Genomic DNA, 15,806 nt, shown 5'->3' with positions numbered 1-15,806 from the left:
GGTAGAAAATGAAAGGAGGGAGGAGGATGGGAGGGGTGAGATAAGAGGGGGAGACACAGGTGAAACAGAGGAAAGATGGAAGGAGGAATTGGAGAGTACAGAAGAGGTAAGAGAGGAAGGGGTGAGGTAAAAATGAAAGGGGAGGAAGATGAGAGAGGGTGAGATAAGAAGAGGGGAGACACTGGATGAAACAAGGTGAAAAATAAGGAAAAAAGGGAGGTGAAGAGGGAGGGAGGGAAGCAAAGGGTAATGTAAATATGAGAGGAAGGGGTGAGGTAGAAAGTGAAAGGGGGAGGGAGGAAGGGGTGAGGAAGAGGAGGATCGGAGGAGGGTAAAAAAGAGGGAAGGAAATGGAATGAAAGGGGGGAGACGCTGGAAGAGAGGAGGAAGAAAGAAAAGGTGAAAAGGGGAGGAAAGATGAAGGGATGGGCAAAGGACAACAGAAGAGGTGAGAGAGGGAGGAAGGTGGAGAGAAGGAAAGATGGATGGAGGGATGGGGGAGGAAACAGAGGGGAAGTGAAGATTCAAGTACAGGTTAGAGAGGAAGGGGTGAGGTGGAAAATGAAAGAGAGGAAAAGATAAGAGAGGGAGACACTGGACGAGAGGAAGGAGAAAGGAAGGTGAAGAAGAGGAAAGATGGAGGGATGGGGAGGAAATGGAGGGGAAGTGGTGAGGAGGAGGGGAGGAGGGTAAAAAAGAGGGAAGGAAATGGTTTCAAAGGGGGGAGATGCTGGAAGAGAGGAGGAAGAAAGAAAAGGTGAAAAGGGGGAGGAAAGATGGAGGGATGGGCAAAGGACAACAGAAGAGGTGAGGGAGGGAGGAAGGTGGAGAGAAGGAAAGATGGATGGAGGGATGGGGGAGGAAACAGAAGGGAAGTGAAGCTGCAAGTACAGGTTAGAGAGGAAGGGGTGAGGTGGAAAATGAAAGGGTGATGGGAGAGGAAAAGATAAGAGAGGGAGACACTGGACGAGAGGAAGGAGAAAGGAAGGTGATGAAGAGGAAAGATGGAAGGATGGAGGAGGAAATGGAGGGGAAGTGGTGAGGAGGGAAAAAAAGAGGGAAGGAAATGGTTTGAAAGGGGGGAGAAAGACAAGGTGAAAAGGGGGAGGAAAGATGGAGGGATGGGCAAAGGACAACAGAAGAGGTGAGAGAGGAAGAGAAGAAGGGGTGAGGTAGAAAATTAAAAGGGGAGGAGGGTGGGAGGAAGGTGAAAAGAAAACCAAAGATGGATGGAGGGATGGGGAAGGAAATGAAGAGGAAGTAAAGAGAGGAAGGGATGAGGAGGAGGGGAGGGGAGAGGGGAGGAAAGAGGGAGAGACATGGATGAAGAAGGGAGACAGGAAGAGAGAAGGAAGGAATAAAGGTGAAAAGGAAGAAAGAGAGGAAGCAGTGAGGTATAGAGAATATAAAGGAGGAGGAGGAGGAGGAGGAGGAGGAGGAGGAGGAGGAGGAGGAGGAGGAGGAGGAGGAGGAGGAGGAGGAGGAGGAGGAGGAGGAGATAAGGGGAAAGGAAAGTAAGGAAGAGAAAAAAATGAAGGAGATGAGGAAACAGGGGGAGTTAGAGGAGGAGCAGATAAAAGGAAGAATTTAGAAAAAGAAGAAATCATGAAAAGGAGAGCTGATGAAATCGAAGTGAATGAATAATAACAATAATAATAATAACAATAACAATAATAATAATAATAATTTACAGTCTGATGTGTAAACCGTGAGAGGTGATATGTCGGGACTACTTTTCAGCGGCGGATGGATCCTTTAACGGCGGTTTGTGAAGAAATAATGAACTCACCGCTGATAAATTATCATTAATAACAGAATGAATATTCATCATGACACGATTAATAAATCACCAATTAGCTCATGAATATTGATGCTTCATTAGTCCAGTGTGTGTGTGTGTGTGTGTGTGTGTGTGCGTGTGTGTGTGAGTGAGTGTTTGTGTGTGTTTTTGGTAATTTTGTGTCTTTTTTATTTTGTGTCTTTTTGGTATTTTTTTTATTTTTTATTGGTAATCTTGTGTCTTTTGGATATTTTGTGTCTTTTTTTTATTTGTGTCTTTTTTTGTAATTTGTGTCTATTTTTCTGTCTTTTTATATTTTTTTTTGTTATTTTGTATATTTTTTGGTACAAAACACACACAACAGAATAATGTCAGGATTTGTCAGATTGAGAAGGTTGTTATCAGCCTGAGACGTTGAACTCCTAGACGTGAACAGTCCTCTGTTCCTGAGTGCAGTGGAAGTGTTTCTGATAACTCTGCAGACATAAACCTCGTCAGTTTTCAGTTTTCATGTACACTGCAAAAAAAGTCCAACTTGTATTTTTTGGCCTAAAACAGTGATTTAAGTTGGTAAAACTTGGAAATATAAATGATTGACATTTAGGGCAATAATGTAAGTTAGCACAACAAAGGAAGCCAGTTGTCTGCTCAAAAACAAGTTGGTGAGTTGTTGTTACTTATATCTTAAGTTGGGGTTCACAACAAGGGACAATAGTTCTGATAACTCTTATTTCTTTGTTGGGAAATGCGGTCATTAGCGAAAGCTAGCGGCTAACTGATGCTAGCGGCTAACTGATGCTAGCGGTTAACTGATGCTAGCGGCTAACTGATGCTAGCGGCGCTGCTTGTTACAGCTACAAGAGTAGCCATTAGCGTATCAATGCTAACTCAAAATTGACATTTCATAGCGGCGTTACAATCGTGCCAATTCAGCACATTGCAGAAGTTAGCAGAAGTAAGGATTAAAAGTTATTACAATGTTAAATTATAAGTTAGTACAACTTACAGTTGAGTTGACAAAAATCTGAATTCAGAGTTGAGCAAACTCAAAAACAAAACTTAAAATATTTAGTTTCATTGTCCAACTTAAAATTTTATCGAAGTTTGTTGCCTTGAAATTTTGAGTTCACCCAACTTTTCTTTTTTTGCAGTGCAGATGATTGATTGAGGATTTTCTTCTCAAATGAAAACAGTTTTCAGGTTTAATCTTAATCTGAGGTCGAGGAGATTTCTGGTCCTGAATCGTTGCTGAGTGTTTGCTGTTTCTGCACGAACTTCACTAACTCCCACTGCTGATGTTCAGAGTGTGAAGGAGTTGAGTTGATTTAATCAGCAACAAACATCCTGCACACACACACACACACACACACACACACACACACACACTGCTGTGGTCACACCTCTGCTGGTGTGTGTGTGTGTGTGTGTGTGTGTGTGTGTGTTTCCGCCTCAGTGGAGGATGATGTTTCCTCCAGCAGCCAACAACAACAACACGGTGCAGCGCTGCAACAAATCATCTGTAAAATAACTTGTTTACTGTTATTTTTGATGGAAGTGTTTGGCAACTTTTGCTGCCAGACTTTTAACTGTTTTTTGTTTTGTTTTTTTTTACACTTTTTTAGATTATTTTTAAGGCGAAGCACTGAAAAATGTTCTGCACTTTTGCATTTTTCTGTTATTCTTTCCTTTCCTGGCGCTCTGAGAGTCAGAAGAGCCTCTGGATAAATATCTTCTCTGCCGTTAAATCAAAACAATGCAACTAAATTCCAGGTCGTCCCCAAACTCCACGTGGCTAAAATTGTTTTTATCTAATATTAGTTTTAGTTTCAGATGATATTCCTCACAAGAAAAACAGGATCCTGACAAATCTGGAGGTTTCAAAGCGGGGAACATATTCACATTAACAAACACTAAAAATGTGCAGAAATCTGTCTTTGAAGGCCTGAAGCCTCAAACTGCTCCCTCCTCCCCATAAATAAGAAGTGCACTGGTGCAATGCATTATGGAAGGCACTTTGTGATGTCATCAATGTTGCGATCAAATAAAAAAAATGTGAAAAAGGAGGCAGCGCTTCAGAGACCTCCTCTCTTATTCTCAATCCATTCCAGCTGCTAAAATAGTGAAATTCTGGGATTCGGCAGCTGCTCACGCACACAAACACATGATTATACACACACACACACACACACACACACACACACACACACACACACACACACACACACGTACACACACTCATACACACACTCACACTCACAGAAGGAGACAGCAGCCATTGAAACCTTGAAATTGTGGTGCCCAAAGAGACTAAATGTTTTTTCTGTCCTGCTGAGACATTATTCCATTTATACCACTGACACACACACACACACACACACACACACGTCATTAATGACACAGAGGTCTGAGCTGAGAGCTGAAGAGTGACAGACAGCTCGTTAGGATCGTCATCATGCTGAGGCCTGGACCTTGTTAGTGCAACAGACACACACCCACACACACACACATATATACATATACACACACTCACTAACAAAACACACTCACACACTTACAAAACACACTCAAAGTGTTTTTTTCAGACATGCAGGTCTGAGGCCCCGGGCTTTGTTACTGAGTCTGAATAGAGGACCCGAGAGAGAGAGTGTGTGCGTGTGTGCATGTGTGTGTGTGTGTGTGTGTGCGTGTGTGTGTGTGTGTGTGTGTACGTGATTCTCTTGTTTTATAGCGTCAGATTAAAGTTTTTCAAGGTTAAAAAGATGTAAATTTGATTCCAAAGAAAAGAAATACAACTTCATTATATTCTAATATCTGATTATTTAGTTCAGTTTATTTTTTTGGTAAATAAAAATATTTTTTTCTGCCAAAGAAAACCTACAAACTGCAGAAAACGTAGTCGGCAGAAATTATAATGCAAATTAGCAAAACCGGCAAAATCGGCAAAGGCTGCAACCATTGAATGCAAGGAAATAAATTACAATTAAATGATCTTTAAAATGTAGAAATGTTTCAGAGGAGAAATATTCATGGTATTTTATCAGCTCATTTATTTTTAGAGTAAATTTATTGTTGTTGTTGTTATTATTATTATTATTATTTATAGGGAAATATAAATACAGCAGGCAACAAAAACTGTTTTATCTATTTATATTATTTATTCATTTTATAATTTACAGAAGATATAACTGGATTCTAAAAAATACAATATGTAAATTCTTGTAATATACATTTTTATCATCATTAGGATATTTAATTTTTTTAATTCAGTGTCTAATCTAATGTAATTATATCTGTTATATATAAATATATTTTTATTTTTAACTCTTGTATTTATTCAGGGTTTCCGTATGTTTATTATTATTCTTGTCGTGTTATTTTCATTTGAGAAACTGAGACAGTTATGCCCTCTTTTGTTCTATAAGTTAGTTATTTATTCATTTTCTCCAGCTATTTCTTGTGTAGTTTTTCATTATTTATTTATACATAATACAAATATAAATATGTATTATTTAATCTAAGATAATAAATACATTTTTTATTCCAAAATGTATTGAGAGGCTTATGCTGCTAAATAAATTAAATAAGAATTATTTCACAACCTCTGATTAATGCTGAGACAATTTAGTTCATAAATGTTTCCCAACATTTATAGACTATTATGAAAATTAAATGACAGACTTTAAAGCGCCATGAATAAACTCGTACATACATTTCCTTTTTACAGTTCAGACGTGTAAATCACTGGGAGGCGAAAAAACGTCAGTAACTGTAGAATAAAAAATAACAATAATAAACTGATTATCAGACATAACTTTCAGTCAATCGCTGAATTAATCACCTTATTTATTGATTGATTGTTTGAATGTTAAGGTGAGTGTGTGCAATAGAGAACGAGTTCATACACCCATATAATATTTGTTCTCACAGTCTGAACACACACACACACACACACACACACACACACACACACACACACACACACTTAGTGTACACAAAGGATCTCTCTCTCTCTCTAATTGGATTGAGGCATCAGGAGGTGTCAATCAAATGTCTTTACAAACCGACAATCTCTTCAAAAAGCCATTATGTACACCAACGGACCCTGGGGGCCGGTACACACACACACACACACACACACACACACACACACACACACACACACACACACACACACACTGTGAGAAAGGAAAGGAAGGTAATAATTAGTTGTTGGTGGTTTGATGGGTGCTCCTGACACCTCGAGGCCACAAGAAAATGTTCTCACAGCTCTCAGCCTGTGTGTGTGTGTGTGTGTGTGTGTGGTGTGTGTGTGTGTGTGTGTGTGTGTGAGTGTGTTCGGTCCCGTCTCACTACCCAGAAGCCTCCTCTGACCTCATGTCGACAGAAAGAATAACGGTTGGTTTCTTGCTCTGCCGGAGAATTGAACCTGTAACCCCCAACGGCTGCTGCTCAGTGCTCAGTTTTAGTGACACTGTGGGGACATATATCTGTTTACACAACCACATTGCAGGGATTCACCTTCCTTATGGGGACAACATACAGGTCTGCATAAGGGAAATCAATAAATCTCTGAGTTAATTTAGTGTAGTTTAGTGGGGTAATGATTAGGGTTTGTTGTGGGGAAAGTCTTCAGGAAGTTAATGTAGTCCAGTTTAATGTCCTCTTAAGTGATGCAAACACATTGTGTGTGTGTGTGTGTGTGTGTGTGTGTGTGTAAACACATTTGGATGGCAGATTTGACAAACAATAAATGATCAGCTGTTTTTGGGTGGCACTTGGACATGTTAAATTATTTTCTGAGCATTTATTATTTCAATCAGAAAACTGAATTTCTGACAAAAAAAAATAGAACTACATTTTTATTAACCCACTGAACATCGGAGGGATTCAAAAGGAAGTTTAATAGAAAATATCAGCAAAAATGAATTGTTTATCATTGAAAAGGAACTGTAGAAAAAATAAAAAAGGCTTTATCGTCAAAATTTGACCTCTCCGACGGACCAAAACTTGAGTTAAATGTTGATATTTGTGTCAGAATCTCTTTATTCTACATGTGTCATTTAAAATAAAGTGTTTGCACTAACCAGATCCTGTTAAAAACATTAAATTCTGCTCCTCATTTATATATTGCAGTGTCTGAATACTTCTTCCAGCACTGTAAGCAGGTCCATGCTACAGTTATCACTAAGTTTCCTGAGAATCAGCGTGTAGTTTTCTGTAGTTTTCTCCTGCTGACAGACTGAAACATGAGTTCTAAACAAAGCTTCAGTGTGAAGAGTCTGAGTGTCTGATTAGTATCTTTACACCTGTACCTGCCTCACCTCTCAGCTCTGCTCTGACTAACATGTCACCTGCTCAGATGGAGAGGACTCAGGAAGATGTTGAGGAGGATGAGGTAACATCTGAACTCAGATCCAAACACATGATTGCTGTACAGTTTGTTAATCCAAACACAGACTTCTTAAGAGCTGTTTTATGTCTGGAGAAGTACAGTAAACTAGAAACAGTGCTTCGAGTGACAGCCTGGATGAGGAGATTCATCACCAACACCAGCTCAACCACAGAAATGAGTGGTGAACTGACAGCAGAATAGCTGAATGAAGCAGGTAAACACTGGATAAAGGTGATTCAGATCCAGAGTTTCAGGTAAGGTGACAAAAGTCACAAAGTACTTCACATCTGAGTAGTTTCCTCTCATTAATGTAGCTGTAATGTGTGTTGAAGTGCTCTGTATTGTTTTAGTTGGGCGATGAGCTGTTATAAGATATGACCGCTACCTGGTTAAAGTCTCTGATCGTTGTTGGTGCTGAGTCCTTTTTCTTCTATAATGTTCTTCTATAATGTTATTGTTCGTCGTTAATCTGTATATAAAGATAACAGACATTATTACTCTGTGCCAGGTGGAAATGTTCTCATAATTAAAATGATTAGTTATCATTTTGGCACAATTCTCTTCTTATCCAGCTTATCCAATGTGCCGATTTTAAAGCTGCCAAACTTTCAAATGGTGATTTTAAAGTGTTGAAAGCAGCTCCAGAGCTTCAGTACGATCTCTGTTTCAGGTTTACTTCAAGCTTTAATGTCCACAAAGCGTTTTCCTAACTCATAAAAAAAAATACCAAAGAAATCTTCTGAACCACACAGATTAAGGTCATTAACGCGGTTTCAAAGTTTGGTGGATTCATTTTATTTGAACATAAAAGTGATGGTGCTGGTGATACATTTATTAAAAAAATAATTTCATCACTCATGGTCCTGATGCAACAGCAACCATGGAGACATGAAAACTTAAGATTTGGCACATACTTTTCCTCAGATCTGCACAGTTGATTGTAAAGTTCTCCTTCTGATGAAGCTCAGGTTTGGTTCTGGTTCTTTAGTGAATCCTCAACAACAAAATAAATAGGTCAAATTTTTATGAAATACTAAAATGCCTCTATTACCATAATAATTACATTTTTAAAGTAGGCAAGGTTCTTATAATATTTTATCATTTGTGATAAAAAAAAACAGTCAAAATTCTTATTTCTTATTCTTATAAAATCATCAAAAATGAAGTAAATTCCTAAAATACAACAATAGCTGGAACTATTATGAAATAATACAATGCTCAAATCCTTACTAACAAAAGTTAGTACATTCCTGAACTACAAAAAAATATGCAAAGTTATAATGAAATAGGTAAAATCCTTAATAAAAAAAAATCAACACCTTTATATTCAAAATTACTGAAACCCTTAGTTCAAAAGTAATTTAAATTCTTAGCAAAAAAAAATAATTATAAAGATGTTTAGTAAATCTCCAAAGTACAAAAGTATTTATTATAAAATAAGTCAATTCCTAAAGTGGAAAATAGTCAAAGTTATTATGAAATACTAAATTTCCTTAAAATAAGTCAATTCTAATTTCAAATTTTTTATGAAATAAACAAAATATTTTGTGCTATAAAGCAAAAATACAAAATAGGCACAATCCTTATTGTTTTTATTGTTGTTGTTATAAAACCATCAAGTACAAAATTTTGTGAAATTCTTTTGAAATAAAAAAATCTGAAATACATATAATTCGTATCAAATTATTATATTCCTTAATTACAAAAATTATTAATAGTACAAAAACATCAACTCATAAAATCAGTCAAATCCTTTATGATAAGAAAATAAGTACAACCTAAATGCAATTCAGATAAAATGACCTCTGTTGTTTTTGGCCCTTTTTTTGTATCATTATGGTTCTTTTTGAGCTAAATGCACTCCTGCTGTCGAGCTCTTACTCACAACAATAAATGACACATAAAGTTAAATCAATATGTTAATATCTCACTGATGAGATGAAGTTGCTGTGAAAACAGCCCTTGATGTTTAAAGCTTCACTTTGTCTGTTAGCTTCATGATGTCGTTCAAGTTATTTTGAGGACAAACACCAACAGACGGTGGCCGTGGCTCCAGATGTGCTTCACCAGCTCTGGACGTGCTGCAGATCTACAGATCCAACAGTAGGTGGCACTGTAACATCTTTCTGCTGTTATCTCAGCACCAGGTGGCAACAGGAAACAGGAAACAGGAAAATAACATTTAGTTTAGCTCCTCCCCAGCCGAACTAGATGCGTTAAACGATCGGTCCACAAACCAACGGGTCACGTCATGGTGACTACGTCCATTATTTATATACAGTCTCATGAACATTTATATACAGTCTCATGAACATTTATATACATGCTCAGAACTGTTCACATGTCTCCAAATATGGTTGCCACATCAAATACTGCAATACAGAATTTAGAAGATTATTCTGCATTATTCAGTACCTTAAAATAGAAGTAAGAGGCAGTGCTGACCAACAGGATCAGGACGACCACAGTGATGATAATCTTGGATGGATTGTTGATAATCTGGTCTGATCTTGGATCTGATCAAACACACAGACAATCGTCACATCACACAGTGAGACAGCGAGTGATGTTGGAAAGAGAGGTAACCATTTGGTTACAAGGATAACTTTTGTTCTCTGAGCTCTGAGTGACGTATCTTCTCGCTTCTGTACTCTGGAGGAACAACTCTTGTGAATGGTTAGTTAGGTAATCAGTGCTGCTGGGACAGATCTCACTCAGTTCTCAGAGAACCAGAGTTATCCTGGTAACCATCATGCTCTGTCCTACAGTTCTGCTGTTGTCATTTATACGTTTTGTAAAAGTTTGGTTCCGATATGAGCTGTGTAACACAATGACAGGAGTCACAGTGTCACTGCAGAAACAACAACATGCATGAACTCTGTTGGCAGCTGATCATTTTCAGTCTGATTGATGAATCATCTTTAATAAACCTGCATGTAAACGTTCAGCTTACCTACAACAATGAGAGAGAGCTGACGGCTCTCAGAGGAGAAGTCATGAGAGAAAACATGGACGTGATAAACACAGCTGTAGCTTCCTTGGTGGGCGGGCTCTGCAGCAGGAAACAGGAAGTGGGCAGAGTGATTGACAGCTGGCTGGGTGTAGGTGTGTGCTGAGGTGGAGGAGGTGAAGCGGAGCTCGAAGGAGCCTCCTGGGTACTGTGGCTGGATCGAGCAGCTGACTGTGAAGTCAGAGCCCCTGAACACAAGAAGCCCCTGCTGCTTGGCCTCGGAGACCCCATCCATGGAGGAGGATGCAGAGATCTTGGGCTGAAGCAGCAGGCCTGTAAACACAGAGAGGTGATGAAAGAGGATGTGATGTCACAGCTCTATCACAGACAGACAGACAGACAGACAGACAGACAGGTTCCTCCAGGTGTGTCCTGTCAGGTGAAGATCAGCAATCTAGGGAGAGTTCAAAGAAACAAGTCCACCATCTTCACGTCAGGATGTCATTATTCTGGATAACTTTATAGTTCAGTCTGATGGAAACCACTGACTGTCATTGTGACAGAGGAAGGAACGTACTGGAAACATTACTGTCAGAGCTGATGATACTTATAGGCTTACCTGAGCAGATGATACTTAGCAAGATGGTAGAGGAATATGATGATGCTGCACACCCTCTCAGAGATCCATACTGAACACAGTCATAGCTGATACTCCACACAGATCTGTGTGAGGACTCCTCTCTTCTCATAGAAACTGCAGAACCACAGTACAGCTCTCTGCAGGCAATATCTGCTTCCTCCAGGATCCAGAAAGGGTAATCATCAAACACTGGTCTCCATTCTCCTTCATGTTTCAGCTCCAGTGTTCCTGCACAGCGACTGTCTCCTCCCATCAACCTGAAACTCTCAGGCTCTGAACAGAAACAAGAGAGTCATCAGTAAAGAATAAAGTGAGCTTCATCAGAACAGAAATGAACCAAATCAAAGCTGCAGCTTCTCTTCTACCTGAGCAGGTGAGTCCAACAGCTCTGCCAGGTGAGCAGGTGTTTCTATCTGAGCCTGAGCTTCTACAGTCAAGGAGAGCAGACTCATCTCCTCCACACTGGAACTCTTTGGTCCACATTGGAGCCTCCCCTTCTCCATAGAGCGCCCCCTGGAGGACTGAAGGAGCCCCACAGCCAAGCTCCCTGCACACCACCTCTGCATCCTGCTGGTCGAAGTCATCTTCACACACTGAGGACCAGCGCTGGTTAGACTGGTCAGACTTCACCTCCAGTCTGCCTGAGCACAGACTGTTCCCATCCACCAGCCGGACAAAGTCTGGAGAGATGAGAGAAGAGAAACAGAGAGAGATAAGAGACACCAGACTCATAATGAAAAAATGTCATCAAGCAAGAATTCAGTGATTTAAACTGGACTCAGCTTATTTCAAACATATGTTTATTTGGGCTGCACCTGACTATTATTTATTTATCAATTATTTCAACAAATTTACCAAAGATAAAATGTTAAAAATGTGTCATGTATATTTAAACATTATCTTCAATTATCTTGTCTTAAAACAGACAAATATGAAAACCAGAGTGTTCAGAGCGCGCAGAGCACCATGTTCTTCAGGCTCTGCACAAAATACTCCCACAGTTTGGATGCTTTTTTGCAAGGTTTTCTCGCCTCAGCCATCGACCTCTCTCTGTACTTCCTCGTACTTTCTTTGCGATGCATCGACGTACGGTACATGAATCGACAAAAATATATAATATAATATAAACTTTTCATCCATCACAGAAGAAATGGAAACATTAACAAACCTTGTGCCCCTATCAGCCAGGTACTAGACAACTTATTACAATGTTAGAAGCACTCATTATTATTTACCCTCCATCTTCATTTACCGGCACTATCTTTTCAAAATAAAAGCACCCGTCTCGTAACGTACACTGGAAACACCGTTTCAGAAAAAAAGCACTCGTCTCCACAGGATAAAAGCAAGACAACATCAGGAAACAACTAGATAATGAACAAATGTGAAAAACAAACCCCATTATCCAGAGTTCACCTTCTACACATCAGGATGTCATTGTTCTAGATAACTTTACAGTTTAGTCCGATGGAAACCACTGACTGTATCTGTGACAGAGGAAGGAACGTACTGGAAACATTACTGTCAGAGATGGTGATACTGATGGGATTACCTGAGCAGGTGAGATTTAGCCAGTGGGAAGAGTTATCTGATGCTGCACACTCTCTCAGAGATCCAGACTGAACACAGTCATAGCTGATACTCCACACAGATCTGTCTGAGGACTCCTGTCTTCTTACAGAAACAGCAGAACCACAGTCCAGCTCTCTGCAGGCAAAATCTGCTTCCTCCAGGGTCCATTCATCAACAGATTCACCCACTGGTCTCCATTCTCCTTCATGTTTCAGCTCCAGTGTTCCTGCACAGCGACTGTCTCCTCCCACCAACCTGACAGGCTCTGAACAGAAACAAGAGAGTCATCAGTAAAAGAATAAAGTGAGTTTGATCAGAACAGAAATGAACCAAATCAAAGCTGCAGCTCCTCTTCTACCTGAGCAGGTGAGTCCAACAGCTCTGCCAGGTGAGCAGGTGTTTCTATCTGAGCCTGAGCTTCTACAGTCCAGGAGAGCAGACTCATTTCCTCCACACTGGAACTCTTTAGTCCACATTGGAGCCTCCCCTTCTCCATAGAGCGCCCCCTGGAGGACTGAAGGAGCCCCACAGCCAAGCTCCCTGCACACCACCTCTGCATCCTGCTGGTCGAAGTCATCTTCACACACTGAGGACCAGCTCTGGTTAGACTGGTCAGACTTCACCTCTAGTCTGCCTGAGCACAGACTGTTCCCATCCACCAGCCGGACAAAATCTGGAGAGATGAGAGAAGAAAAAACAGAGAGAGATAAGAGACACCAGACACAGAATAAAAAGATGTCATCAAACAACAATTCAACAAGAATTCTAACATAAGTTTATTTGGGCTGCACCTAATGATTATTTTTTTATTGATTATTTCAACAAATGTACCAAACATAAAATGTTAAAAACGTGTCTTATATATTTCAATATTATATTCAATAATCTTGTAACCTTGTGCCCCTATCAGCCAGGTACTAGACACCTTTTTACAGTGTTAGAGGCACTTATTATTATTTACCCTCCGTCTTTATTTACCAGCACCATCCTTTCAAAATAAAAGCACCCGTCTCATAATGTACACTGGAAACACCGTTTCAGAACAAAAGCACTCGTCACCACAGTATAAAAGCAAGACAACATCAGGAAAGACCCAGAGAATGATGAAACATGAAAAATAAACTCTATGATCCAGATAGACTCTGGACCGTGCTAAAGGTCATTTACAGGACGCGCTGACATTCTGAAATTCTCCCTCCATTCGTGATGTGAGAATTCCTTGAGCAGCACTCTCTCCCAGCAGTCCCTGCTCTTAACACGCATCCAGCAAGCTCCAGTTTGAGGTCGGTGAGGAGGAAGAGCGAATCTGCCAAGGCCAGTGGCAGTCGCTTCTGTAAAAATGCTTCTCATTCATTCTGCATGTTGAACTGACAACTCCCACATAAGAACAGCCCTGACTGGAGGAGACGCCCTGATGCTGCTGACAGCAAGTTTGGAAAAAACATGTTTTACATCATGTTTTAGAAAGAAATCCAACTAATTTGACTGAATTTGGAAACCCAGGTTTTTCAGTTATCTCATTACTAAAGTGCATGTAAACAGTGAAATCAGATAATTTCCATTACCTGATTCCCAGCTATCAGATTATTGTGTCATGTAAACATAGTCAGTGGTGCTTGTTATAGTGGCAACCAAAGAACCTTCTAGTGGAAACCAGTGGCTGAGAAAGCTGTCAGGCTGAAGAAGTCCTTTCAGGCTGGATGGTGTTTGTCCCAGGGAACCCCTGAAGCCAAGACATGGATGTTTCATATGTACATTTATCTTGGTGTATTCAGCATCTGATTTTCTGCAGCTGCTCATCACAAAACTGACACTATACGAGCATGTTTCAGCTCCAATGTTCCTGTACAGCGACTGTCTCCTCCCACCAACCTGACCGGCTCTGAACAGAAACAAGAGAGTCATCAGTAAAAGAAAAAAATGTATTAAAGCCAAGCTCAAACTTAAACTTGACTGCTGATTCTCTGACTTTTCTTTCTCTTTTCTTTCTCTCATTACCTGTTTGGTTGAGACTTCCTTCAGCCTGGAGTCCTGAAAATACACAAATATTTAATAGAATACAGAAATATGTTTCTTCAAAGTATTTGCAGCGCACAGTGTGTTGTCATTGTTGCACCATATATATATATATATATATATATATATATATTCTGTTTGTTTCCTGAAAGTACTTTGCATTTTACAGATATTGCACATTGGAGATAAAATATTATTAATATATATATATTATAATATTTTAGCATGTTAAATAGGTTAAAATAGGTTGTTGCATGTAATGGTATGAACATCAATGAAAATTATATTTTAGTTTATGCAGAGATATACACAGTATAGAAAAAGTGGTATGACACATAATGAAAAGTAAGTCATTTTTTTTTGTTTTGGCAGCGTGTGTCCTCCATATAAGTAGTCTGTTCTCTGTATTAAAGGTTCAATAGAAATATAATTACATAATGAACACGGTGTTTAAATCAGTGTCCTACCTGAGCTCAGCAGCAACAGCAGCAACAGGTGATCCATGTCCAGGTACAGGTCTGTCTTCATGTCTGCTCTCTGCTCTGATCAGCACATGTGCTGTCCTGGAAGAGGAGGAGCTTTATATTTGATATAAACACTTCTCAGAAATGCAATACTGTGACACTTATCAACTGTAACCTGATGGAGTCAAAACTTGTTGACAGTTTACAGATAGTAGGGCTGTGTTGGGCGTGGCCAAATAACCAGGGCAGGCTGAGATATCCCTATCCTCTTAATGCAGTCATTCTTGAGTCTTCTTGTTATTTCCTGCATCAGCAGAGAGTCAGTCAGAGGAGACTGAATTACAGCAAATTTAGTGATGATTTAATTGCAATAAAATTATCTTAATGTCGGATTCTGGAGGGATTTTTCACTTTTTTTTTAAATCAATTCTAGCATAAGAAAAACTTTTACACCAAATCTGTGTAACAAAGGTGACAAAAATCACTGAGCTGCGTGCACCTCCGGATGAGATTATTAATCCTGACGCTGTTTGGTTTTGTCAGCATGTCTGCTGAGATTCACACGAATAAACACAAATGTGGACCTGCAGTCAATTTTGCATGAGTAAAGTGTTGCTGACCACATCTAAAAAAAAAACCCAATCTTTTCTGAGTATGATGTTGATGAACCAGTTAATAGAAATAACTATTGAATTTAGTAGTTTAACCCTTTGATGCACAACATATGGACAACTCTTCTAATGCACAACATGGGTCAAAAATGACTCATTCATCCAGATTTGATTTAAAACGAAATGACCTAATACTATAATAATAATAGTAATTTGCTTCAAATAGTTACTTTCCACACTCATATATTTAATATATTTAACATGTTTATGTATCATTTTGTCACACATACAGTGTATCCGGAAGGTATTCGCAGCGCTTCACTTTTTACACATTTCATTGTGTCACAGCCTGATTCCAAAATTGATTAAATTCATTTTTCC

The 15,806-nt window shown here is 39.4% G+C and overlaps 1 protein-coding gene across 1 annotated transcript; it reads right to left on the bottom strand.

Moving 5' to 3' along the window:
* Window positions 1–8,747: 8,747 nt before the first annotated feature.
* On the bottom strand, window positions 8,748–14,881 carry LOC131988791 (scavenger receptor cysteine-rich type 1 protein M130-like). The gene is made up of 9 exons (XM_059354047.1): window positions 14,818–14,881; window positions 14,333–14,365; window positions 12,693–13,007; window positions 12,315–12,599; window positions 11,128–11,442; window positions 10,742–11,035; window positions 10,126–10,455; window positions 9,588–9,688; window positions 8,748–9,301 (listed from the first exon to the last, which is right to left on the bottom strand). The coding sequence occupies exons 1-9, from the start codon at window positions 14,876–14,878 to the stop codon at window positions 9,236–9,238; spliced, it is 1,800 nt and encodes a 599-aa protein (XP_059210030.1). The 5' UTR covers window positions 14,879–14,881; the 3' UTR covers window positions 8,748–9,235.
* Window positions 14,882–15,806: the final 925 nt, after the last annotated feature.

This window comes from Centropristis striata, chromosome 16, assembly GCF_030273125.1.
Source record: "Centropristis striata isolate RG_2023a ecotype Rhode Island chromosome 16, C.striata_1.0, whole genome shotgun sequence".
Classification (NCBI taxonomy): Eukaryota; Metazoa; Chordata; class Actinopteri; order Perciformes; family Serranidae; genus Centropristis; species Centropristis striata.
This window is presented reverse-complemented; position numbering and strand designations above follow the sequence as displayed.